Source organism: Orcinus orca, chromosome 2 (genome assembly GCF_937001465.1).
Source record: "Orcinus orca chromosome 2, mOrcOrc1.1, whole genome shotgun sequence".
NCBI classification, from domain to species: domain Eukaryota; kingdom Metazoa; phylum Chordata; class Mammalia; order Artiodactyla; family Delphinidae; genus Orcinus; species Orcinus orca.
This window is the reverse complement of record NC_064560.1, coordinates 99,603,582-99,629,549: the sequence shown is the minus strand read 5'-3', so window position 1 is coordinate 99,629,549 and position 25,968 is coordinate 99,603,582. Positions and strand designations below refer to the sequence as shown.

General features: G+C 36.2%; 2 protein-coding genes and 1 non-coding gene across 6 annotated transcripts in view; 1 reads left to right on the top strand and 2 right to left on the bottom strand.

The window, feature by feature from the left end:
* MINDY2 (MINDY lysine 48 deubiquitinase 2) overlaps window positions 1-25,968 on the top strand; it is a 115,798-nt gene that overhangs the window by 54,580 nt on the left and 35,250 nt on the right. For 2 of the 4 annotated variants that reach the window (XM_049705995.1, XM_004274678.3), the window contains 3 exons: window positions 12,728-12,901; window positions 15,257-15,451; window positions 16,739-19,171. In XM_049705995.1, coding sequence (XP_049561952.1) covers window positions 12,728-12,901; window positions 15,257-15,451; window positions 16,739-16,867 — 498 coding nt within the window. In that variant the 3' untranslated portion in view covers window positions 16,868-19,171. Of the gene's footprint in view, window positions 1-12,727; window positions 12,902-15,256; window positions 15,452-15,824; window positions 19,172-19,411; window positions 19,545-25,968 lie in introns of those variants that run through there. The other 2 variants (XR_004485807.2, XM_049705994.1) reach the window with 2 other exon arrangements.
* LOC101276601 (RING finger protein 11-like) lies at window positions 6,239-7,050 on the bottom strand. The gene has a single exon (XM_033437017.2). It carries the CDS (start codon window positions 7,045-7,047, stop codon window positions 6,526-6,528), a length of 522 nt encoding a protein of 173 aa, XP_033292908.1. The 5' UTR covers window positions 7,048-7,050; the 3' UTR covers window positions 6,239-6,525.
* On the bottom strand, window positions 13,281-13,387 carry LOC117203176 (U6 spliceosomal RNA). Its single transcript, XR_004485840.1, has one exon. It is a non-coding gene; the product is annotated as a U6 spliceosomal RNA (small nuclear RNA).

Below are 25,968 nucleotides of genomic sequence, written 5' to 3'. Positions count from 1 at the left end.
GAATGATGATGCTCTTTATCGAAACGCAGAACACTGGAACAGAAAAAAGATGTGAACTTTTAGAACTGTTAGAGCTGCTTCTCAGGCATCCCTCCAAGTGGAAATGTTGGTTAAATGGTTCAGGACTGGAATAAGTTTTGTGTACAAATAGGGAGAGGGAGAGTATGAGATTTACAAGAAAAATGTGGAATTGGAAGAAAAGAGAAGGCCTAGGACAGAGATTTGAGGAGTGCCAACATTTAAGGATCAACTAGTGGAGTATAAACTGGCAAAGGAGACAGAAAGAAAAGAACAAAAGGAAAATCTAAAGAATATGGTATCATGTAAACCAACAAGGAGAGAGTGTTTCAAGAAGAATTGGAGATCTCAATTGTTAAATGCTATTGAAAAGATGAATAAGATAAGAACACTTGGGGGGGAAGTGTTCATTAGGGATATGGATTTCATTGATATCTTTTAGAGAATGGTGGAAGCAGAAAAAAAACCTCATTGAATTGGTTAGGAAATGTTTGGGGTCTCAGATACTAGAAATAGATGATAGGCAACTTTTGACAGACAAACAACAGTTTGTCTGTGAGGAGGCACAGACATAATGGCTCATAGCTATAGTAGAGTGTGGAATCCAGGGAAGGTTGTTTTTGTTTAATATGAGAGACTTGACAATGTTAAAATATTGAAGGACTCAATAGAGAGAAATGTTGAAAATTCAGGAGAGGAGATAATGTTAGAAGCCTCCAAGAAGGTGAGAAAGGATAAACATTTTCACAGGTAAAAGGGATTGACCTTTGGTTTAAAAAGAGACCTCTCCATTGTAAAGGAGGGAAAGAATAGACTATGAGTAGAGCTACAGGTAAGTTTATAGATTTGATGGCAGGAAATAGAGAAAGTTTTTGTTTCAATGTTTCTATTTTCTGTAATGTGGAAGGCAAGATCATTTACTGAGACTGAGGAGGGGTAAGAAGGTTTGGTTCCAGATTTGAAGAAAGAAAATTTGAAGTAGTCTTTACAGCATGTGGGAGAAAGGACTAACTAGAGAAATTAAGAATCACTATGCAGTGTTAAGGATGGTAATTATTACATGAATATACCACTTGTGTCATTTTTCTGTGGGAGTATTCATCAGAGTGTAGGCCTGGTGAAGGTAGTTAGTTATCCTAGATTTGGGACTTCGTTAAGTGGGTGGGTGCATCAAAGAATAAAAGAGCAAAGGAATTTAGGGGCATGATGTTATTATGTACATGATGATATTGGCCAAACTTATAAATATTTTCCTAGAAGAAAAAAAAAACACCATTCTTTACAAGGTAGTCCTGTTTTGTTTTGTTTTTTTTTTGGTCTGTGCTGCGTGGCTTGTAGGATCTTAGTATCCCAATCAGGGATCGAAACTGGGCCCTCAGCAGTGAAATCAATGAGTCCTAACCACTGGACCACCAGGGAATTCCTGGTAGTACTATTTTTATAGAAGGGATAAATGGAAACAACTATCCTCGTGGCCAGTCACTAGGGGGAAATGGTATTATTTTCTATAGTGACCACCAAACTGAAACAGTAGCACTGTTTTATACTTTTTATTATGAAAAATTGGAAACTTACAGAAAAATGATGAGACTAATTTAATGTGTTCCTATTGTACTCATCACCTACTTTTAACAGTTTTGACATATTATTTTTTATCTATTTTTATATTTTTGTTTATACTTAAATATGTATCTCTAAACAAGAACATTTCCCTTTCAAATCACAGTACCATTATTGCATCTAACAAAGTTATCTATAATTTTTAATATCATCTCATACCCAGTCCATATTCAAATTTCCCATTTGTCCCCCAAATGGTTTTATGGATGGTTTGTTCAAACCAGGATCTAATCAAGGACCTTGTGTTACATTTGGTGAAGTCCTTTTTAGACAGAAATCCTGTGTTTTCCAGGAATCTTTTGGGTCTTTGGGCTATTTGTATCTGCCTCATTATAATCCTCTCAGTTCTATTTCCTATATTCCTGTTGAACTTTCTTTCCAGTTCTGAGGGTCTTTAAATTAGACGCTGCTTTACTCTGGCAAAGTACCCAATGAGTACATTCTTTATAAGAGTCAGAGACACTTTCCCTCCTGATTGACCCAGTGACTGATAACTGACTTACCACAAAATCTATTAGCACTTCTTCAGTTGTTGGTGTAAAACTAGAAGCCCTAAAGGAATACTTACTAAAATTTAAGGAAGGGGTTCCTGCATTTGCTTGATAAGGAAATAAGATGGAAGATTGTGCCCTTGTTCTATTAAACCTGTTCAGCATTAAAACTATTATTCTGTACCACTAATTGCTGGGTTGTTAGAGTTTCTGTAGTTCTTTATAAACTTGAGCCCTAAGGAATCTATAAGGATATAAGTAAGGAAAAACTAGAAAGCTGCTTTTTCCAACAAGATATGCCTACTTTTACTGCTGCATTAGATCTTCATAAGGACTTCTAACATTTCACTTTTGAAGGACCCTGAGATTTTTAGGGCCATTTTATGCATTCATATTTAATGATCACTTTATTTTGCATCTTCCTGCCCCTGTGAACTCTTTGGAACAACTAGAGTATAAACACAGTTCATTCCATGGAATTCTAGATATACTTTCTTTTTTTAAAAAAATATATTTTATTTATTTTTATGGCTGTGTCAGGTCTTGTGGCACGTGGAGTCTTTGATGAGACATGCAGGATCTTTTTTTTTTTTAATAAATTTGTTTATTTATTTTTGGCTGTGTTGGGTCTTTATTGCTGTGCTCGGTTTTTCTCTAGCTGTGGCGAGCGGGGGCTACTCTTCATTGTGGTGTGTGGACTCCTCATTGTGGTGGCTTCTCTAGTTGTGGAGCACGGACTCTAGGTGCACAGGCTTCAGTGTGGCATGCGAGCTCAGTAGTTGTGCCTTGCGGGCTCTAGAGTGCAGGCTCAGTAGTTGTGGCACACAGGCTTAGTTGCTCTGAGGCATGTGGGATCTTCCTGGACCAGGGACTGAACCCATGTGGCTTGCATTGGCAGGCGGATTCTTAACCACTGCGCCACCAGCGAAGTCCCGCGGGATCTTTAGTTGTGGCGTGTGGGCTGTTCATTGCGGCGCATGGGCTTCTCTCTAGTTGTAGCATGTATGTTTTTTCTTCTCTAGTGGTGCGCAGGCTCTAGAGCACATGGGCTCTTTGTTGTGGTGCACGGGCTCCAGAGCACGTGGGCTCTGTAGTTTCAGTTTCAGTACATGGGCTGTCTAGTTGAGGCACGTGGGCTTTAGTTGCCCCATGGCACGTGAGATCTTAGTTCCCTGACCAGGGATTGAACCCGCGTCCCCTGCATTGGAAGGCGGATTCTTTATGACTGGATTACCAGGGAAGTCCCTCTAGATATACTTTCAACCAAAAATAAATTTAATATCTGGATAGAATATTTTCTACTACAGATAAATGGTGTGTATAACTAGGGACCTATAATAATAAACTGCCAGTCTATAATAAGTTGGCAATCAGTCAAAAGTATCTATAAGTGTATTATTCTATTAGTGGGGCTTATTTTTACTGTGATTTGCAGAAAGGGTTTTTATACTTTTTGGTACCCATATCGTATCATATGCCATTATTATCTCAGGACCAAGACCAACAAGGAAGAAGTCTGTGTTGGGACAAAAAGGATTACCTAGGAAAGGGAATCTCTAGTTTCTTTATAGGTTGTACCAATTTCCTTAGCAATTTACTAAATTCTACCTTGTGTGTAAAATATTTTTGTCATCTAAAGTCTTTTGGAACTCTAGAGATGTATGAGCCATGGACTTTTGTTTGACCAAAGGGAAGGTATGTGTCTCCTTTAATATTCTCTAGTACTATATCTCTGTTCTAACTCCTGTCTCCAGACTTTGGGTAGAGGCAGGGGCAAATTCTCTTGTTCAGTTAAACTTTTTGATGTTGTGTTGAGTCATCGTTGCTGTGCATAGGCTTTCTCTAGTTGTGGCGAGCAGGAGCTACTCTTCCTTGCTGTGTGAGGGCTTCTCATTGTGGTGGCTTCTCTTGTTGCGGAGCATGGACTCTAGGCGCATGGGCTTCAGTAGTTGTGGCACGTGGGCTCAGTAATTGTGGCTCGTGGGCTCTAGAGCGCAGGCTCAGTAGTTGTGGCGCATGGGCTTAGTTGCTTCCCAGCCTGTGGGATCTTCCCGGACAAGACCTTGAACCCGTGTCCCCTGCATTGGCAGGCAGATTCTTAACCACTGTGCCACCAGGGAAGCCCTCCATAGACTTTTTTTTTTTTTTTGGCAACTGTAATATAACTTTATTTCACTTGGTAAAAGCCAAAATTGATAGTTCTTAACATGGTATGTGGAGATCAAAATTAAAGAATACAAAGTACCTTAAAAAAAAAAGCATTCAGGGGCTTCCCTGGTGGCGCAGTGGTTGAGCGTCCGCCTGCCAATGCAGGGGACACGGGTTCGTGCCCCGGTCCAGGAAGATCCCACATGCCGCTGAGCGGCTGGTCCCGTGAGCCGTGGCCGCTGAGCCTGCGCATCTGGAGCCTGTGCTCTGCAACGGGAGAGGCCACAGCAGTGAGAGGCCCGCGCACCGAAAAAAAAAAAAAAAAAAGCATTCAGCTCAATCCTGGTTCTTTCAATATTACTGCCAAACTTCTGTGAAAGAAGCCTTGTAATAAAGACTAACAGCAACATAGAAGATGATTTAAAAAAAAAAGTTCATTTAACAATCTAGAAAAAAGAAAGTGACTATACTACTTGATGACAGACATCATGTTTAAGTAGAAAACACAGAGATAGAAAAAAGTAATATCTCTGAAAATATTGCACAACTTCAGGTGTTTCCTCCAAATTTGCTTTATGTAATTGGATATAAATTAATGAACAAAAACTTAAGCAAGATACATGTAACAATTTAACAGAACCTGATAATCTAATTTCTTTCCATTTTTCTCAAACTCATTGTGGGGCTTATAAGAAAATTAACCAACATAGATACTGCTACAGTTGAATGTTAAATCTTTAAGTGCTTATGACATACTAAATTCTTCTATAATGCAATTATGAAGAACCTTCAAGAGACTTGTGTTTTATATGTAGAAAAGTGTTAAAGTCAAATATTCAACTCAATATAAAATAATAAGAAACATTTCTGATTGTTTGGTTGAGATTGCTTCTCCTTTTGCTAATGAATGATTTTTTTAGCTGTAATATCACTGAGTTGAACAAATATGTCACCTTTGAGTACATTAAGAAAAATAAACACATGCTAAATGGATAAAACATTACAACTACATCCTTACTAGACCATCTCTACTTCTAACACTTCAGAAGCTTAGAGATTCAGTGTTCTTATATTAACTGCAAGAAAAAGATAAAAGAGAAATTCCTTCTTTTTTGAGATCACAACTATGAAGTCATGTGGTTATACAAATTCTGCATTTGTGTGCAAAACATGAAACACATTTATCTTAATTCTCCCTGCTTAGAATTGTCAGTCAACTAGCAGGACTGTTCTTCCAAGAAACAGAAACAGAGATGTGTTTTACATAACTTCAATAACCTCAGCACTACAATACAGGGAAGGAGGTCACAGGAAAGAATAAATCAAAATTGTTACAACTGAGAAACTTTTCTCAGTTTAACCATGGTGCCACTTTCATTTTTACATAAGCATGGTGGCATAATTCAAGCTCAATAAATCAGAATTCTTAATGTTTGAAATTTACCTTGACTTTTAGTTATCACCATATTAACAACCAAAATAATTAGGTGAAACACATAAGAAAGGGTAATATTAAATCCCACTTTACTAGAGTTGGTTTCTTGACACATTAACTCATTTTTTTATAGAAAAGGGATAGTGCATCTCAGCTTGCTTACACACTAGGAGATCACTTTGAATTCTGCATTTCCTAACTGCAAACAGATATAGCACTTATAACAGGTTATAAATAAAGTGGTTTTCAAGCATAGAGCCAGCCCCAATGATAATAATACACTATTTAAAAAGACCTAAGGCAATGAATTCCATTTCCAGTGGATAAAAGAACTGTACAAACAAGCTTAAAACTACTTTTTTTGTGCCAGTGTTGTAAAATGTAGCTTTTAATAAAACCTTGACCCAAATGCCAGCAACTTGAGAAAATAATTTGGGTGGGGGGAAGAAAATTACTTCATTTAGGAAAAACAACCACTATCTTTTTCCTAATCTTCGACATACACAATTTAAACTTATACAGCTGCTTTAACACTTTACACAATTCCTATGTACTGGAGCAATAACAAGATCTAAATACAATTATATTCTTGAACACTGGGTCAAGGCTTTACATAAAAATACCTTCCTACTTTTCCCCCTAAGTTTCTAAAATATCACATACTTTTCCCCAACAGCTGCAGCCATTCAGGAATATTTAGGAAACTTTTGTGCATGATCTTAATCCCTAATCCCTGGCTTTTTGGGCTCAGTGACAAAAGATCAAAACCACCAAAAATGATGGTTCACTTGAAGTCAGATGAGAGACCCTGGCTCAGTCAGTCTCGTAGGACGAAAGCAGTGCTGCATCAACGGGCTTCATGCAGGAGGGGCATGTGAAGGATCTCATCAACCAGTTGTCCATACAGTCCAGATGATACATGTGCATGCACGGGAGAAATCGAATTGGGTCCCCATGAACAAAGTCCATCATACAGATCACACACTCCCAGATCTTTTTTTCTGATCCATCTCTTCCAGGTTCATAAACTCCTTTAGGCAGATGCTGTATAAGGCCTATTCTTTGAGCTATCCTAATTTGTTCCTCTTCAGTCAGCTGAGTTGCTAGGCGAGTCTGGCTAGGTGTTGGATGATAGACCAGAACTGGAACTTGTTCCTGATATGGCGGCGGCGGCTCCTGATCCCGCTCAGTCCCCTCGCCAAAGCTGGCCCGGTCGGACTGAGACTCGTGAAGCAGGGAGATGTCATCCGAAGTGGGGGACTTGAGGCAGTTCCCCATCTTCCGGGGCTGGGGTGTGTGATCTGTGCGCTGTTTTGACAGTCTTCTCCCCTCCATAGACTTTTTTTTTTTTTTCTTCTTTTTGCGGTACGCGGGCCTCTCACTGTTGTGGTGGCCTCTCCCGTTGCGGAGCACAGGCTCCGGACGCGCAGGCTCAGCGGCCATGGCTCACGGGACCAGCCGCTCTGTGGCATGTGGGATCTTCCCGGACCGGGGCACGAACCCGTGTCCCCTGCATCGGCAGGCGGACTCTCAACCACTGCGCCACCAGGGAAGCCCCATAGACTTTTTAATTAGGCCTTCTGTCATCGCAGAGTCACAGAGGATGTGTGAATTAAATTGATTTTTTCCCTATTATACTTTTTTCCTATTCTTGATTTTTATAATAATTTACCAGTCAACTTCACACTTCTCAACTGTGTATGGATCTATGGTGGTTTTTTTTTTGCGATACGCAGGCCTCTCACCGCTGCGGCCTCTCCCGCTGCGGAGCACAGGCTCCAGACGCGCAGGCCCAGCGGCCATGGCTCACGGGCCCAGCCGCTCCGCGGCACGTGGGATCCTCCCAGACCGGGGCACGAACCCGTGTCCCCTGCATCGGCAGGCGGACTCCCAACCACTGCGCCACCAGGGAAGCCCGGATCTATGGTTTTGATTGCACAGACCTCTCATGACATTTTCTCTGACAGCAGATACTAGTTGACTTCCTGTTTTTGGAAACTCCTCTTATTTCTAGTTTTGTGGTTTACCATTCCTAAACTCTGCACAAGTACCTCTTCCATTACTAGCAAAGCAATCAAGTCCAGCTCTTGTTAGTTATTAGTTGTAATAGCACTCTCCATGAACCCTTGATTAAACTATTCTTCTCTCACCTGTCCATTGGCAAAAATACATATACCCCTAATTTCTATCTCGTATGTTACCTTGCTCCATGTAATTCCATTTAATCTTGTACAGTTAAACTGGGCAGATCATTTTGGCAAATCCACATTGAGTACATGATCCTATGAAGATCTGTGCTTTTCATCAGCATAACTAAGATTAGGATCTGAAAGTAGCAGGAGGAGATGCTAGTGAGAGTGCACATGCTTTCAGGGCCATTCTTGTGGTTCTAAATAGTAAGATGACTTTTAACCAGACAGGAAATTTGAAAGTATAAAAATGGGCTGTAAATAAATCCGCACTTTCCTAGAAACAGACCTATTTTGGTCTGTTCTGCTTCGGGATTCTTATATATATAACTCTATATCCAAGATCTAGCTATTCCTTTTTATTTTAATGATCCTCCTCCGCTTCTCTAATACTTCCTGCTTGCTCTTTTTTTAAAAAATAAATTTTAAAATTTATTTATTTTTGGCTGCATTGGGTCCCCGCTGCTGCATGCGGGCACTTTACAGCCGCGGCAAGCGGGGGCCAGCCCTCGCCGCGGCACGCGGGCCCCTCACCACGGTGGCCTCTCCCACCACAGAGCACAGGCTCCAGGCATGCGAGCCTCAGTAGCCGTGGCCCACAGGCTCAGCATTTGTGGCCTAAGGGCTCTAGAGCACAGGCCCAGCAGTTGTGGCACACGGGTCCAGTCCAGTCGCTTCGCGGCACGTGGGATCCTCCCAGACCAGGGATCGAACCTGCGTTCTCTGCACTGGCAGGCAGACTTCCAACCACCGCACCACCAGGGAAGACCCCCTGTTTGCTCTTGAGTAAAATAAACTACTGATTCCTTGGCCTCTGTCTAGATCACCTAGCTTCTAGATCTTTGGTTAAATAACGACATCTGCCTAGTTCTTTCCCCATCGTGACTCCCCCTTGATCATCCCTTTCCCGTATCAACTTTTATATCCATGTCTTGACTGTTTCCTCTACCTCTTGTTTTTAAATTATTGACAACTCTCTGAAGTATATTCGAAACCAAGGTGTTTTTTAAGGTTGGCTTTTATTAGTTTGCTTTTTTACTTTACATTTAAGGATTAGAAGTGAGAGTAGTTTAGGAGATACAGTTCAAGATAAGTACTAAAGCCATATTAAAGAAATAAAATAAGTTTGTCCATTCACTTTTCTCTTCAACTAAGACTATGGTGGGAATTTTTTTTCCACAGAAGGCTACACTTAAGTAAAAATTCACCTAATTTAGATATTTTTAAAAGGTAGTTAATACATCAAAAATTGTCACTTTTTTTTTTTTTTCCTGGGCCGTGCCACGCACCTTGTAGGATCTTAGTTCCCCGACCAGGGATCAAACCCATGGGCCCTGCAATGGAAGCGTGGAGTACTAACCAATGGACCACCAGGGAATTTCCAAATTGTCACTTTCTTTTAAAAAAATTTTTTAGAGGCAGGAAGGGGAAAGAAATGTGGTAACAGAAAAGTGATTCCAACAGTACAGGCAGAGAGATCCAGCTTTTCCTTTTAAATAAGAGGCAGGAAAAGGAGATAGATAAAGAAACCCAGATAGATTTAGGGGCTGTTCACGTGCCCTGCATTATACTAAGCATTTTACGTTCATTATCTCATTTAATTTTCACAACTTCCCACTTTACATCTGAGAGAACAGGCTTAAAGCCCTGAGTAACTTGCTCAAGACCACACAGCTTGTAAACAGCTCCAGTCTGACTTTTAACTTCACACTCTCAACAGCTCTGCCTCTCTGGGTGGGTAAGAAAGTTACTTGTAGGTGAGATTGATGTTTGTTAAGCAGGAGTAAAGTTCATCTTTCAATTTATAAAATTCCTTAGAAATCCTCTCATCTCACTGATTCTATATCACTTTATAAGAAAAGAAAACTAAGGTCCAAAGACTTTAAATAATTCAAATCCAAGCTAGTTAACCAGAAATATTCAGGCAGTGCTTTGCTCTGTATTTTAAAGGCTGGAATTACTTTATTTTTGTATTACATTATCAGGTTTTCTTCTATTTTACCAATTTACAAAATGTGATAGTATTATGTATATTGTTAATAAAAGTAACGTATATACTCTATATAGAATTATCAGAGTATTTTAGATAGAACAGGTTTTCGTTCAGTCTTCTTTTGTGATTTAATTGCCCATTTTTAAAAAAATTTAAAAAATTATCTAATGTCATTTGTTTTTATGTAATAATAAACATTTTATACATTAATAAACAATTTAATTTAATATATGCATTCTGTATTTTTTTTTGTGAAATTAATATTTTAGAGACTGGTGAGTCAGATTAGGCAGAAGATTTAAGGCTTAGAAAAGAAAGCTTTGGCTAGATAATATTAACAAAAGTCCTGGGATACAAAAACAAGAAATATTCTTTTTTTTTTTTTTTTTTTTTTGTTGCGGTACGCGGGCCTCTCACTGTGTGGCCTCTCCCGTTGCGGAGCACAGACTCTGGACGCGCAGGCTCAGCGGCCATGGCTCACGGGCCCAGCCACTCCGCGGCATGTGGGATCTTCCCGGACTGGGGCACGAACCCGTGTCCCCTGCATCAGCAGGCTGACTCTCAACCACTGCACCACCAGGGAAGCCCCCAAGAAATATTCTTGATGGTGATTTAATTGTAGACTCTCAGGAACAAATGGGCCTAAAGTATTCAGTACTATACTGACACATGCTTTGTTATTTTAAGTAATAACCAGCATTGTTGACAGTGGACCAGTTACAGACTTTTTTTGATAAATGTCAAGATCTAAAAGAGGAAGAAATTGAGGCTGATGGTCCATGAGAAGATAGGTCACCTATACCAAGAAATGGATACTTTTAGTTAAAACTTTTAAATATTCATGTGCTATGGATGATAGTAGCTTTCAATAGAAACGCTCCCAGAATTTACCTATCCTAAAGTGTCATTTGGAGGAAAATTATTGATAAGATTATAGTTCCTTCCCAACAAACAGCCAATCTAATATATGATCTATACAAAATAAAATGTAAAACTTACATATTATATAATATGTTGAAATGCATTGTGATAAGTATAAAGAGAAGGGTCAGATCTATTCAGTGGAAAATTAGTTTTTCTCTTAAATTATCCCAGAACAAGGTAGACCCTAACTGGGTATTAAAAATATGTTAAGGGGCCTCCCTGGTGGCGCAGTGGTTGAGAGTCCGCCTGCCAATGCAGGGGACACGGGTTCGTGCCCCGGTCCGGGAGAGTCCCACATGCCACAGAGCGGCTGGGCCCGTGAGCCATGGCCGCTGAGCCTGCGCGTCCGGAGCCTGTGCTCCACAACGGGAGAGGCCACAATGGTGAGAGGCCCGCGTACCGCAAAAAAAAAATAAAAAATAAAATGTTAGGTAATGACACTGCATGGGTGAATAAAACATGACTGTGGTCCTCAAGGAGCTTAAAATGTATTAAGAGAGATGATTAAGTAAACAGACAACTGCAATTCAATGTATAAAGTGCTATAATACTGTTAAGTCCAGGATTCTATGAAGTCACATAAAAGGGGCACTAATACCAGAGTAAGGTGGGATCATTACTACCCATGATATGAATCCTCAAGCACTTAGCATAGTGCTAAGCATATGGTAGGCATTCAATATTTGATAAATTGGAACATACCTGATTTAAAAAACAAAACAAAACATGAGCCTGGACTTAATTTTTTCTTAAAACAATGTCTTTAAACTTATACCAAAATGTGTTTCTTTATGAATCCTTTTCATGTTGCAATAGTAATTTCAGTGACCTTGTAAATTAATCAGTACCTACAGCTGATTCTTGAATGTAACTGCTACTAGACAACAGGAAAGACTGTACTTCAGCAGAAGCTGTGTCCCATAGTGCTGGACACATAGTAAATGTTCAAAAATAACAACTACTTAGTTTTTTTTAAAGCTTCAGAATTTATTCAGTAATTCTCTACCCTCACCACCAAATTCTTTAAAGGAATTTCTTATTATTAATTATTAAGATTGTGTATAAGTGAGAACTTGAAAAGTATGATTCTTGTGCAATAATAAACACTATATTAACCAGTGGGAGCTCTGAACAAGTAAATGAAAGTTGTCCTTGGCAAATCTGAAATAAAAATGGCTTACAAATGTTATATGGTATACTAGGGACACTTTACATATGACTGGAGTTAAAACTAATGCATATGAGCAATTAGAGATCAATGCTAAATTCTATGGTAATGACTGTAAATACATTATGACTTCATTGATTAATTCAATAAATATTAGGCTTCAACTTTATGATACAGCCTACACTAGGCCCAGAGATAGATTAAAAAATACAGTCTGGGGAACGAGGAAGAAAACATAATCATTGTACAGTGTGATTTAATGCTACTATAGAAGAAGTACAAAGAAGAGCAGCTAATGGTGCAGAGAAGGAAAAATTGGTATGAAATGGATTAGTCATATGTGCTTAATTTTTTTAAAAAACAGGCAATATGATATAATTTTATTGTGACTATATCTTATTTGTTATCTGATGTATTTTTTAGGAACTTGTATAGTATTTTTCTATTTTGTGAAAGGAGATTAAAAAACCCCAAGGGCTATTTATAAGTTATGAATTAGTTGAACATGCCAAGAACTCCTATTTCTCATCATACTGTAGTGTACCTTTTATAAACTATATTCAAAGCCAAGTGGATATAATTCAGTGAGCAAATAAGATATCTACTTGGTCAACTATTTAGTATGTTGTGCAGATCTAACTAGTAGGAATAATTATATGTTTTAAAAAGATTATACAGTTTCTCTTAAATATTAACTAGCTTTGATCAACTTAACAGTCCTTTTTCTTATTTCTTATTAAGGGTCTGCTGTATTTGTTGGTAACAGACCAGGGGTTTCTCACTGAAGAAAAAGTTGTTTGGGAAAGCCTACACAATGTCGATGGTGATGGAAATTTCTGTGACTCAGAATTTCATCTGCGGCCTCCTTCTGATCCTGAAACTGTATACAGAGGACAACAAGATCAGATAGATCAGGTAAATTTGTTGTTTTATCTTCTTCATATTGTTTAAAGTGCTCATTCCTTTCAGATGTGAATTTAGTTATCCAAATTTTTGAACTGAAGGTTTGTTCATTTAATATACTTGTGAAATTTTCCTGACACTTCCTAAATAGGTAAGTGATTATTCTACATGTACATTAATTGTACACTTTGGTTCAGAAGACCAGATTATATTGAACTGTGAAGGTCATGGTAAAGAGTTTAAATTTTATTCTAATTGTAGTAGGGAAGGTATGCGAAGTATTAAACATGGAAGTGACATGATCTACTTTACCTTTTTTTTAAATTGAGGTAACATTAGTTTATAACATTATATGTTTCATGTGTATAACAGTATGTTTCTACTTCTGTAAAAAAATATGGAATGCTTCACAAATTTGAGTGTCATCCTTGCATAGGAGCCATGCTAATCTTCTCTGTATCGTTCCAATTTTAGTATTTATGCTGCTGAAGCGAGCACTACTTTACCTTTTTAAAAACCTGCTATGTGGCAAATGCATAGGAAGGACACGGTTGTAAGCAGACTAGCAGTCCAAGCAGGAGGTGATGATGGCTTAGCCTTGGTGGTAGAGATGAAGAGACAAGTACATATTTGAGATCTATTTTGGTTAGTCAGAAAAAGTAGAAAAGAGGGAATCTTGAAGATAGCATACACTAGATAAAGAGTAGGGGGGTGTTCTAAGCCTTAGAGTCCAAGGTAAGGAGGAACAGACACTTAAAGCAGGAGCTGCACTACTGAGCAGAATTCTTATTTGGAACTGAAACAGATGAGATTTTTGCCTGCTATTGGTTGGTAGGCTTAGAGCCACAAGTGTGTTTATTACTAGAAATATAACAGTGATGTGACATTTTCCTCAACTGAGGCAGAAATATGTTTATGTTAAACAGTTGGCACATGTTTCGCTGATAACAATTTAAGTGCATAGAGACTGTGTTCATTTAACCATTATTCATTGAACAGTTGTACTGAGCACTATAACTGCATCCTGGGGACACAAAGATAAATCATTCAGTCCTGTCCTCAAAGATTCTGCAGTCTAGTTGGGGAGGCAGGTATTTGACCAACTAATATTATATGTTAAGTTCTATAATGGTAATTTGAATAGCAAGCTATGAATGGATGAAAGAATACTTGATTCAAACAAATACTGATCTTTCTAGGACTCTTGGCCTTCCTTTGACAAACAGCCACAATAATCAACATACTCATTTTCCTTCAGAAGATATACAGGAGCATGGTTTTTTAAGTGTTACCTAAGAGAAATATACAGGATTTTTCTAACTACTGTGTGTAAAAAATATTGGCACAGGAATGAAGTAAAGCAATAGATTGCCACAGTAATCTAGTCGTAAGGTGTTGAGAATACATGTATGATATTGTCTTTAAAAGTAGCAATGAAGGGACTTAGCAAAGAGCAGAGTTTGAAGAATTGAGGAGAAAACTTTGAAGGACAAATTCTTGATGTCAGTAAGATAATCATGCTAGATAGTACAAGGTCTTCACAGGCAACAACCTTTTACATATCCTCTGTGGTTATTTAAAATTCTCTTATTTTGAGGGTAGATTGGGGGAGGTGCACAAGAGTAGTCAAGTTTCATTCAGCACTAATTCTTAATAAAAGTGGATGTTTTGTTAGATAATATAACTTTTGACCAAAGATGCATCACTTTCTCTCATAGGAAATAATCTGGGGGTGTGTGTGGGAGGAGAAAGGCATAGTTAAGTAACTGAATATGATTGTATGATGGACAGCTATGTTGGCTTTAAAAATCATCTTTTGGAAGAATATTTAATAAATAATCTTGGGAAGTTCTTATAACCTTTTTTTAAACAGAAGACTTTTATAACATTAAATGGAAAAGAAAGCAGATTATGATAGTTTTAGGGGTTGGGAGATGTGTTTGTGTTTGTATGTGAATATAGAAAAAAATGATTAATATATAACAATTATATATTAATTGTTAACAGTAGTTGGCTCTGTGTAATGATATTATGGTAATCTTAACTTCCTTATTTATGCTTTTTTACTCTGTAACAATTTTCTACAGACATGTGGTTTTTTTTTTAAGCTTTTCTGAATGCCTTATATACTGCTTCTAGAAAGAATTTCAAATGAATATTTAAAATATTTATAACAATGGCAACATCACTGAAATAATTTCATACCTCCCAAACAAATATATAGAAAACTTCTATTTTTACATTTACCCTCTGGTATGTTTTTTAAAAGCCACTCTGATAGGTTTGTAGATATAACCCCTATATTCACACACGTTAGTTCTTGGATAAAATCTCATAGCTAAAAATGGTTATCATTTAATTTCTTAGGACTATCTTATGGCATTATCTCTACAACAAGAACAGCAGAGCCAAGAGATCAATTGGGAACAAATACCTGAAGGAATCAGTGATTTGGAACTAGCAAAGAAACTCCAAGAAGAAGAGGATAGACGAGCTTCTCAATATTACCAGGAACAGGAACAAGCAGCAGCAGCTGCTGCTTCTGCTTCTACACAGGTCCAGGTAAAAACTAGTGTTCTGATTCTTAAATATAATGATCACTTTAGCAATAAAGAAATTTGTGCTGAGATAAAAACTTTTAAGTTAGGTATTGACTCTGTTAGCATTTTTAGCATCCATGGATTTTATGACATTGTCCTAAGTTTGTGATTATCTTAATATATTTCTAAATTAGTTAATTTTACTTTTTCTGAGGTTCTGATGGGAAGATTTTCCAAATTTATTAAGTTCTTAATAGCTTCAAACAATATAAACCAATATGAACAAATCTTTCCTATCAATTAGAAGGCAGTATGAGGTACTGCTGGAAAGAATGTAGACTTTGGAGCCAGATAAATGTGGATTTGCATTTTCTGCTTCTGTTTCCCCTTACTAGGTGCAACATGGACAAAGTCCTCTACGTCTCTTAGCTTCATTTTCCCTATCTGGAAAAAAGAAGATAATACTTAACCCTTAGGTTTGTGGTTAAGAATAAATAATGTTAGCATTTAATCCAATGTTTGACATGTGCTAAATATTCAACAAAGGTTAGCACCTTTCCACTTTCCCCAGCTAAATGTTTTAAGCACTGAAAATGTAACTAAGGGGGTTTCTATTTCTTAAATCTCATTTCATTAAATGAAAAAAATATTCCCCTTCTTTTATGTTTGTACCATGCTAGAACTATTCCTTTGATTTGGGTATTCAAGAAAGCTTGATGCCCTTTAAGATCTGATGAAACTTTAAATATAGAGGTCTCTATTAAAATAGGTATAACATTTCTATTTCTAGAAATATTGACTACTCCAAGCTTAAAATTTAAAACCTACCATGTTATGATTAGCTTTTCACTAAAAAAGTTCTCTCATTGCACAGAATACTGAGTCCTCAGGGGTTTCATTTCACACTCTGAGTCCTCAGGGGTTTTTTTCCCTCCTTTTAAAATCTGTTTATTATAGTATTTAATGAGATCTTGGAAAACTATTGTAGCTTGCCAAAAGGTGTCACTTTCTTTAACATTTCCTAAACTTTAACATAAGTTATCTTGAATTTGAGTCTTCAGGCAATATAATGCTGTATGGTATTTATTGTTTGAAGTTCCATTTACTTAGAATAATGGATACATTAATTATATCTATTCTGAATGATAGAGGCAGTTATTCAGATACCATATCACATAACAAGTCTATACACCAATAGCCTTTTTCCATTAATAATTCATTTCACTCCTGTAGTTTTTCTTTCTAGATAACTATGCTTAAGCATCTTGGAAAAATTGTGGTAATTTTTTCCTGTTTATTTTTCTTAAAGCAAAGCCAGCCAGCACAAGCCTCTCCATCGAGTGGCAGACAATCTGGGAATAGTGAACGTAAACGAAAGGAACCTCGAGAAAAAGATAAAGAAAAAGAAAAGGAAAAAAATAGCTGTGTCATTTTGTAACAAGTGTGGGTCATGTTGGAACCATCTGTATGTCTTCAGAAACAAAACCATAGGAGGAAAGGAAGAAAAACCGATAAATACCGTCTGTGCCTGATTTCCCAATGGATTTTGTTCATGTTTTTCAGGGGAAAGGTTGTTACTTAGTTACAATCAGACTTTTTCAAGTCACACAGTACACTCTTCATGAGCTGGAGTTTCATGTTACAAGTTGAAAATGCTGTGTGTTGTCATTCATGAAAAATAATGCACTTGTAGCCAAATAAGCAAATCACAGCAAATTTGTGTCATAGTGACATTCATAACTCATATCAGTTAGTAAGCTATTTCATCTTCTATTCTAACAATGAATAGTATTCATTGTTTCCTTCCTCAAATCTAAATATTAGCACAATAATTTCTGAAATTAATTTTTACAATGTTAAATTATGATCTAATCCATGAGAAACCAGGGGTTTAATATAGATTTAAAAAGAAAAGAAAAGACACAAATAACAAGAATAAATAACCCTCAATTGTATATTGGACTAGTTCAGCCCTTGAACAGCTTTACGTTTCTTTAGGAATGTACATTTTAGATATATCTTGAGAACTGATAATGGAGCTTGGATTTAATTTAGATAGAAAAAAAAAAGATTTGTATTTCTTTTCCAATAAAAAAAATTACATAACACCAATACTCATCAAAATCAAATCTTAATAACTTTGTAGTGTTATAAAATTTGAGGAGTTTTGAAATCTTTAATAAAGGTTACTTGGACCACAGTTACTATTTATCGATAGTGTGATAAGTGAGTATAAAGAGGAAACCATGTGGATGCTAGGCCTTGTAAATATGGAGATGTAGAAATAGAAAAGGAGATAGTTCAGTGTCTACCTTTTTCTAAAATTACCTTGAACCTTAAATTTTAAATGTTTATTTTCTAGAAAATTAAGTATACTTATTAAAACCAACAAAAAAGCACATTTTTGAAATGATGTTAGATACTCTCTCAGTCTAGTGGAAAAACATTAGTAAAAATCTGTTTGAGGATAAGAATCTGGAGGAATTTATGTAGAAGCAATCAGATTATTCTAACTTATGAGAACCAAATAAACCTATAACATCTTATAGTGTTTCTAGGATTCAGAAAGAATATTTATTGAACTTTATTATGAGGCAACACATATTTTCCTGTATTTCTATAGTTTGGAAAACTATCCTTAATAGTCCTTTTTATATGCTTTATATTTAAACGTTTGTTTTAGTCATTTTTGAAAAGACTGTTGCTGCTGCAAGTAGTTACGTGATTTACATTCTAAGCCTCAGTAAATTTGTTTGTTCAAGAGCATCTTAATCTAACCTGAGCATCCACTTGGAGAATGCTTTTTGTGGTCTGGGGTGACAAAAGACTACACAAAAAATGTGGTCTTGATTTCTTAAGCTATGTCCTTAACATTCTCCGTGATCCAGGACCAGATATAAGATAAATCTATATGTAAAAAGTAAAGTCTTATTTATGGAAGAAATTATTCTAAGGGAAATATCCAGGGTCAAGCTGTATCTTTTACATCCTTCTATATTGCATGTCTGTTTATGTTATACCATTTGTTATTCCTTCAAATTTCATATGCTAGCATAAGTCATCAGAGAACCTGTTTGGGGTATAAAACTTTCATACAAAATATTTGGTTAGTCTCTTAATAATAACCCAGAATATGTGTATATTGCTAAAGTAATCAAATGTACTACAGAATTCTCTATTGGCTCAAACAAGTTGATTTTTAGGCCAAGTTTATTCTTGATATCACTCTGTTGGTTAAAGGAGGAAACTCAAACCTCAGTGTTTGTTTTTCCCAGAACAGATAGTAGTGACAGTGCATTATATTTTATTAAGAAGCAAAACAATAAATCCTTAGAAATTTTAAAAAACATATTTGAGGCATATTTTCCCATAATTATATACTTAACTATTTATTGCCCTTGCAAAATATGTGTGTAGAAGGTATTCTTCTGTTAATTGTTACTGTCTTAATTTGTTCCAAAGATAACACTGCCATTCTGCAGTCCCATTAGAAGAAAAAAAAATTCACTCAAAACCAGCAGTGCTGCTATCAGATAAGTAAATGTCAACGTATACTTATAAGAAATAACTAAGAAATGTAATGTGTTTGTTAATTCAACCTTTTTCTATGTAATATTTCCCAGTCAGGCTTTCTTACATTCCTGGAATTCAGTTTGATATACCAAGAGTAATAATGATAAAATGTTTACTTTGAATACTGTGGGGGAAAATTAAATGTTCAATTCTATTTAAAAAAAAAAACAAACTTCTGAGAGATACTGGTTTCCCATCCTTGAAAGTTATAAAGAATTTAGAGCTATTATGTCTTTATTTTGCTCAAGTCAACAAATTACATATTCAGACATTTCATTGTTGGTTTAGGTGCACTGGAATTTGATAGTGGTATATTAAAGTCTTTCCTTCACAGTATTTTATAATGCTTGAAAACTGTTACATGTGCACTGCTAGTAGAAATTAGAACTTAAACATTTTTGTTTTTAAGATTTATAGGCTAGATTAGAGACACATTTGCATCAACCAGTCACCTCTTCTGCAACCAGAGCTAGCAAAAGAAGCAGATGAATGAATGGATATGGTCATTGAACTGTCTCATACTTCAAAGACTTTTCCTTAAGGTTAGTGACCAGTCTTTGTTAACAGTATGAAAATTTTCTTCATGTTAATCCCATTGAATCAACAACGCTGTGATTTATAATATGTTATCAACACTAAAAAATACATCGTGTGTGTGTGTATGTGTGTGTTTCTGAAGCAAGGATCCATGACTTCTAATAGATTCTCAAAGGAGTCTCAGATTTAAGAATCATCATCACCAAGCTGTTTAAGGCAGCTAAAATTGGAATTGGCTGCTTCCTATAATATGCTGTTTCAATGTGCATAGTTAAAGTAACTTATTTCATGTTTCAAGATGTCAAGTTAGTAGTTGAATGAGACATAGATTTAAGGTTAAGATTAGTCTTTGGAATATATGTATATATTTTTTGTCTAAAATTTCTAGTATTTGACTACTTATGTTTTGAATTCTTCCTCATACTTCTTGATCTTAGCTTAATTAAGCAAGTTACTATCAGAGATTAGTTGACTGAACCCAACATTAACCATTTTGTACTTTCACAAAACCTTAACATTTTGTTTTTAATGAATCACCAACTCAGTTCACAAAGAGACACAAGATCTTGAGAGGAAAGAGGACTAGAAGTAAAATATATATTTAAGGAAAGAACTGTCATATTAATGCTGGCATATAAAGCAGATATTTGTAAAATTCTGCTGGAGAAAAATCAAGGCAAGAATTTCTAGAACTGTCCTAAAACAATCTCATTTATTTAAATTTTTTTTTAAAAAAAAGCAAAAAGCAAATTGATTGTAAAACATGATGGAAAGCTTATGGCTTTTACCTATCACAGAATATTTGGGCATACAACTTAAACTATAATAATAAATTTACTAATGTTTGATAAAATAAGATGGAGGCATTAAAGATGGCATATAGTTTGTATTTTAAGGTATAGGAAATGTGAAATTCTGAATCATTTTGTCTAAAAACCTGGCTTTTATCTTGCCTTCGGCAAATTTACCATGCCTCAATTTACTCTAAATATCTAAAGGATGCTCATTTTTAGTGCTTTGCACCTTGGAATAAAGGGCATAGTATAAGCACAGGGTATTATTGATATAATCATAAATATTACACACATCTTTTGTTCTTGAATGTGTAGATTTTTTCCCCCAATGACAATATTTCTAAAGCCAGTTTTTTGGTTTTTTTAATGCTGTCAAAGTTTGTAGAATTATCTTGTCTTTGAGCATGGCATCATCTCTTCCCCCCATTTTTTTTTTTTTTTTTGCTACACTGCACAGCATGTGGGATCTTAGTTCCTTCTCCAGGGATCAAACCCGTGCCCCCTGCCAGGGAATTCCCTCTTCCCCAAATGTAGTATTTTACAGTTGCTTTTGTGTTCTGTGGGCTATAGGATCAAAACCAAGAGTATTTTGGGAGTATAAAAGCATTAAGAATCTATTTTTTCTGATATCTTTCATATTTCTAAATATTTAGATTCTCTTTGCCTCTTCATGGAACAAAGTACAATGGGATCAGGTTACTAATACACATATGTAAACATTTTTGCATGGATGGAATTCATTTAGATCTCTTAAGTACTGTCCTTTTTAGGGCTATTTAAATTATTTATGTTTTTTAAGTGTAAAATGTTATTTGATAATATACAATTAAATTTCTTTTAGAAAGTGACCGAAAATAGTAAAATAACGGGCTTCCCTGGTGGCACAGTGGTTGAGAGTCCGCCTGCCGATGCAGGGGACACGGGTTCGTGCCCCGGTCTGGGAAGATCCCACATGCCACGGAGCGGCTGGGCCCGTGAGCCATGGCCGCTGAGCCTGCGCGTCCGGAGCCTGTGCTCCGCTAACGGGAGAGGCCAAACAGTGAGAGGCCCGCGTACTGCAAAAAAAAAAAGTAAAATAACTAACCAGAAACAGAGTTCTTAGGTCTTCTAGTAATTGAGTGTCCTTTTTGACTGATGTCCAACACTTCTAAAGCTCTTGGGAAAACATAAAAAAATTGTGGTTACTCTTCGCTAGTGACACTTTAAAACTAAAATTATAATTGAAGGCTTCTTGAACAAAATATACTGCAATATAGAGATAATGCAGTCTAAGGAACAAATTGCAGGACCCTGATAAGTTTAACTGATTTTGAAGATCTGTCTAAATTTTAACTCATGCATGTCTTACTTAATCCCATTGTTTCTGCCATTAGAAATTAGAGTTCAATAAATTGCGATACACATATATATTTTTACATGAAGGATTCTAGTTTCTAATTTCACTTTTCTGATATCAAAAAAATTCAACTCAAAAAACAGGGTAAAAGTCTTCAGCTATTGCCTCAAGTTTAGCTTTATCCTGTTGAGCTGAGAAAGGATGAGATTTAGATTTGTCTGCTCATAATAGATATTTTTTAGGTCATGGTACTATCCCAGATAAGGTGTTGAAATACCATGGCAGAAACATATAAAATCTAAGCTTTAAACCACAGTAGATTTAAAGAACAAAAAGTTGTAGTAGTATTCTATAATGTCTCTACTTCATCTGATATTAATTCTAAGAATTAATATCCTATCTTGAGAGGCAGGGGTGCCTCCTAGGTTAGAGGGTGGACAAAGCAAAATTCTTCTGAAGGTGATCCTGGCTTATTTGGCTCTAGTAGTCACAACTTTAATAGGAATTCAGTAAACTGAAATACCCATTTAAGTTCCCAAATCAGTGACCTGTCCAAATGAGCATTATAACTGAAATACCCTGAAGAGCAGTTCTAACTCATGAAATGTGTTTTAAGACTAAGACTGGCATTTAATCTGTCCTGTATGTCTCTCAATTTTGTCAGTTTTTGTTGTTTTTTACATCGTGGTTGTATGAAATAACCATTTTTTCCAGGGTATAGACGATATCCTAAAGCTTTACAGATTTTTAAAGATGAGGATTTGAAAAGCTTCCAGTAGTTTTTGTTAAAATGCTATCTTCTCAGTAAAATAACAACTATTGTTTTCACACATCCACATATCACAAGTAGGACAATATGATCGGAGATTGATGTATGATTGCTACCCAACAATCAGCAAAAGGGATAATCTTCACTTGTGAAACTTCAGAGGTACCCTGAAAGTCATTTCCTAAAGTTAGTGCATGTGAGTCTTTTTTCCTTGAATTGTGCAGAATAATTGGCTTGTGGCACATATTTGGAGGAGTAGCAAGTGAAATGGTATAATGACTGCAGAGAAAGTGATCTTGAAATACAACAAGAAGAAACAAATTTTCTTCTTCCACTTTATTGCCCAGCTATTTGGGTCAGGAGGTTGCTATGATAGATCTCTATGCCAGGCCAAGAATGGCCAATTGAAATAGAGTTCTCAAAGAGTTTAAATATATAGATTGTGTATGAGTGCCTATTTTTTTTTCTCCTTTTCTTTACTATCTTAATGCCCTTTCTACTTCTGAAATAATTCATCTGTTTTGCTTTATGACCAGCTTTAATTCTAGTTGTAGAATGATAGCAACCCTAGAGATTGATAGAAAAGAGCATTGAAATACATTTTTTGAATAAAGACACTTAAAAGCATCTACCCAGCTTAGGGTTGAACTGAATTTCTATGAAAGAAAGTTATTGTTTGATATGCTAATTATGCTAAAACCATTTGATTTTAAAAAGTAAGTCTTAAGTTTCAGAAGTTTCACTTTTGGAGGATACTCCTAAAAAAGGCATATTGAACACAGATGGGAAAATATAAAATATTTCTGAAAGAATTATTCAGTATTATTCAACGTTTAATTTCATGTTTGTTATTGTACCACAAGGATAGCGTCATTCTTGGATTAAAATGTTGGATTTTTGTTAATATACTTAAATCTGTAACCAGTGGTAACACCCTTAGTATTTTTTATTATAGATTATATTTTATTTCAATAAACTTTGATATTTAGACCAAAAAGTCTTTCTGCTATATATATTAATCTCATTAAGCTACTTCTTACAAATGTTAAGAGTGGGGAAATGGGGAATTGACATTAATTCACATTTACTTAGGATTAACTCTTATCATACTTGGACCAACTCTTGATAAAGACAGTGCTTTTCCCTCAAGAGACAGTGAACAAAGAAACAATTAACTCTAAATTATATAATAGTTAACTACCTGATCCCAGTGGTAGATTTGTTATATCTGATACTTCTATTCTCTTGGAGGACTAAGTTAGCAAGAACTGAGGAGGGAATATTTTCTCTTTACACCATGCCAATCCTAATATAAAGTTTTTTGTCCAACAGTTTTTTTGTCCAACAAAGTTTTTGTCAGCCGATGTCCGGCATTTCTCTGTGAAAGCTTTCTTTCTTTCTTTTTAAATTATTTATTTAGGCTGCACCAGGTCTTAGTTGCAGCATGCGGACTTCTTAGTTGCGGCGTGCATGTGGGATCTAGTTCCACGACCAGGGATCGAACCTGGACCCCCTGCACTGGGAGTGCAGAGTCCTACCCACTGGACCACCAGGGAAGTCCCTGGGAAAGCTTTCTTAGACTCCCCAGCCTTCTAGGCAGAATTAATCATTCCACACAGTGTTTTGACGACTTCTCCTCATTTATAGCACTTAAGCTAGACTATGAGCCTTTTAAGAACAGGGATCATGTTTTATTCATCTTGATTTTGTTGGCAATATTACATGATCATTGGCACTTTAAATGAACCTAATATCTACTTAGAGGAATTTTTTTAAATACCTATATTATGTGGTAAGTTATATTGCTTGCCTGTCCTTTAAATAAGTAAGTTGAGTTATTTAATCAGTTTTCCCCTTTAGCATAAAAGTTATATAGATAGAAGGAACCAAAATCCTTAATCTGTTTCCCGCTACCCCCTGACTCCCCTGATTTTCCGTGGGTATCATCCTGTATCCTCCTAGGCTGCTTGGGGAACAGCAGCCTCAACAAAACTAAAGTAAGCAGCCTTGTTCTTTCCCCATCTCATACCCTTTTTACAGGGTCTCTTTCCTCACTTTATATTATCCTATTAAGTACGTACCTATTAATTTGTTGGAGCTGAGATCTGAAGCCAAGCAATCTGACTCCAGAGACTGTGCTCACAAATATATCTGGAAGGGGACAGATAAATCTAGGTCAGGTCTGTGTTCAAATTCTGACTCTTGACTTTTTAAGACACATCTGTTTCAAACCCTGCAGAAATCTTCAAAATCAGGCCTATTAGCCTCCTTTGTACTCACTAGTCTTAAAGCCAGTTAATTCTGCACAGCCTCTTTTCTCAACTGTAAAACAGAATAATTTCTCTCTCTTAAAATTGTTATAAAGATTAATGTACTTAAATTGTCAAATACATAATAAACACCCAATAAATTATAGCAGATTGTGGATAACAGACTAGGGATAACTTTTTTCTTACCAGCCAAGAACTTTAAACGTGAAAAAACACCTCTTTAAATTAGGAAGGCCCCTTAATCCTTATAAAAGTAAACATTTTTTGATCCTCTCCCAATTATAATGCTGATCCTACCATAAGAACTGAGATCAACCTGGACTCAGAAGGGCCCAGAGTGAAAAACATGGAACAAACAAAACTTCAGAATACATAAAATAATATAATCATAAATTCCAGATAAGACTTTGGAAATCGTGACATGTTCTCCCTGGAGATTCATTAGTTTACTCATTTATCAAGGAAGATTCAGGAAGTTAGACTTAATAGGAAGGACCGTATTTGGACAGTCAATGATCTATCTTTAAAGCTATGGCATTAAATTTTAAAATTAAGTGCAGTAGAAGTCAAGAGCATAGGACCAAGAAAGTCAGCCAGGCTGAAGTCAGCACCTTCAACGATGTCAGGGTCATGTAGGGGAGTAAAGAATAATTTTCCTTCTACTACCCTTCTAAGTTCTTGGCTGGGGCCTTGTACAGAAGACAGATTAATAAGAGAAAAACAAATTTATAATATGTTTACATGGGAGATAGGGAAAAATTAGTAACTCACAGAGGTAGCTTAGAATTCTGGCTTAAATACCATTTCAGTTAAAGACAAAAGAAAGTGTGTGGAGAGTAAGGTTTGTTATGCACATTAAAGTCTTTAAATTGGTGCCTTCTCCATTGATTAGATTCTCTTGTGATTTAGTCCTCCTCTTTCTGGTAAAGGAAGATTTCCTTTATAAGTATAAATTTCCATTACAAAGAAGCAACTTTGTTTTCAGAGCTTCTGTATCTGCTATTTCTCCAAATAATTCTTATTGCAAAGAGGCATATTTTGGGGTGGCATATTCTGCTACCCTTCAATCAACTCAGGCAAAAGGTGATAGCATTTAAAGGATTCTTCATCCTTTTGAGGACTTTTCTTTGGGCTGCCAACTTTACTAAATAAATCACTATAAAGAAATGGTGATACTTTAAATAAAATATAGTAGCCTCTGAACCCTGGCATTCCACTGAATGTCCTAGTCCTTAAAATATGGAACTAACTGGTTACTAA

Bases quoted from the DNA above. Each gene is read 5' to 3' on its own strand.
- LOC101276601 (XM_033437017.2), bottom strand. From the start codon at position 7,047: ATGGAGGGGAGAAGACTGTCAAAACAGCGCACAGATCACACACCCCAG.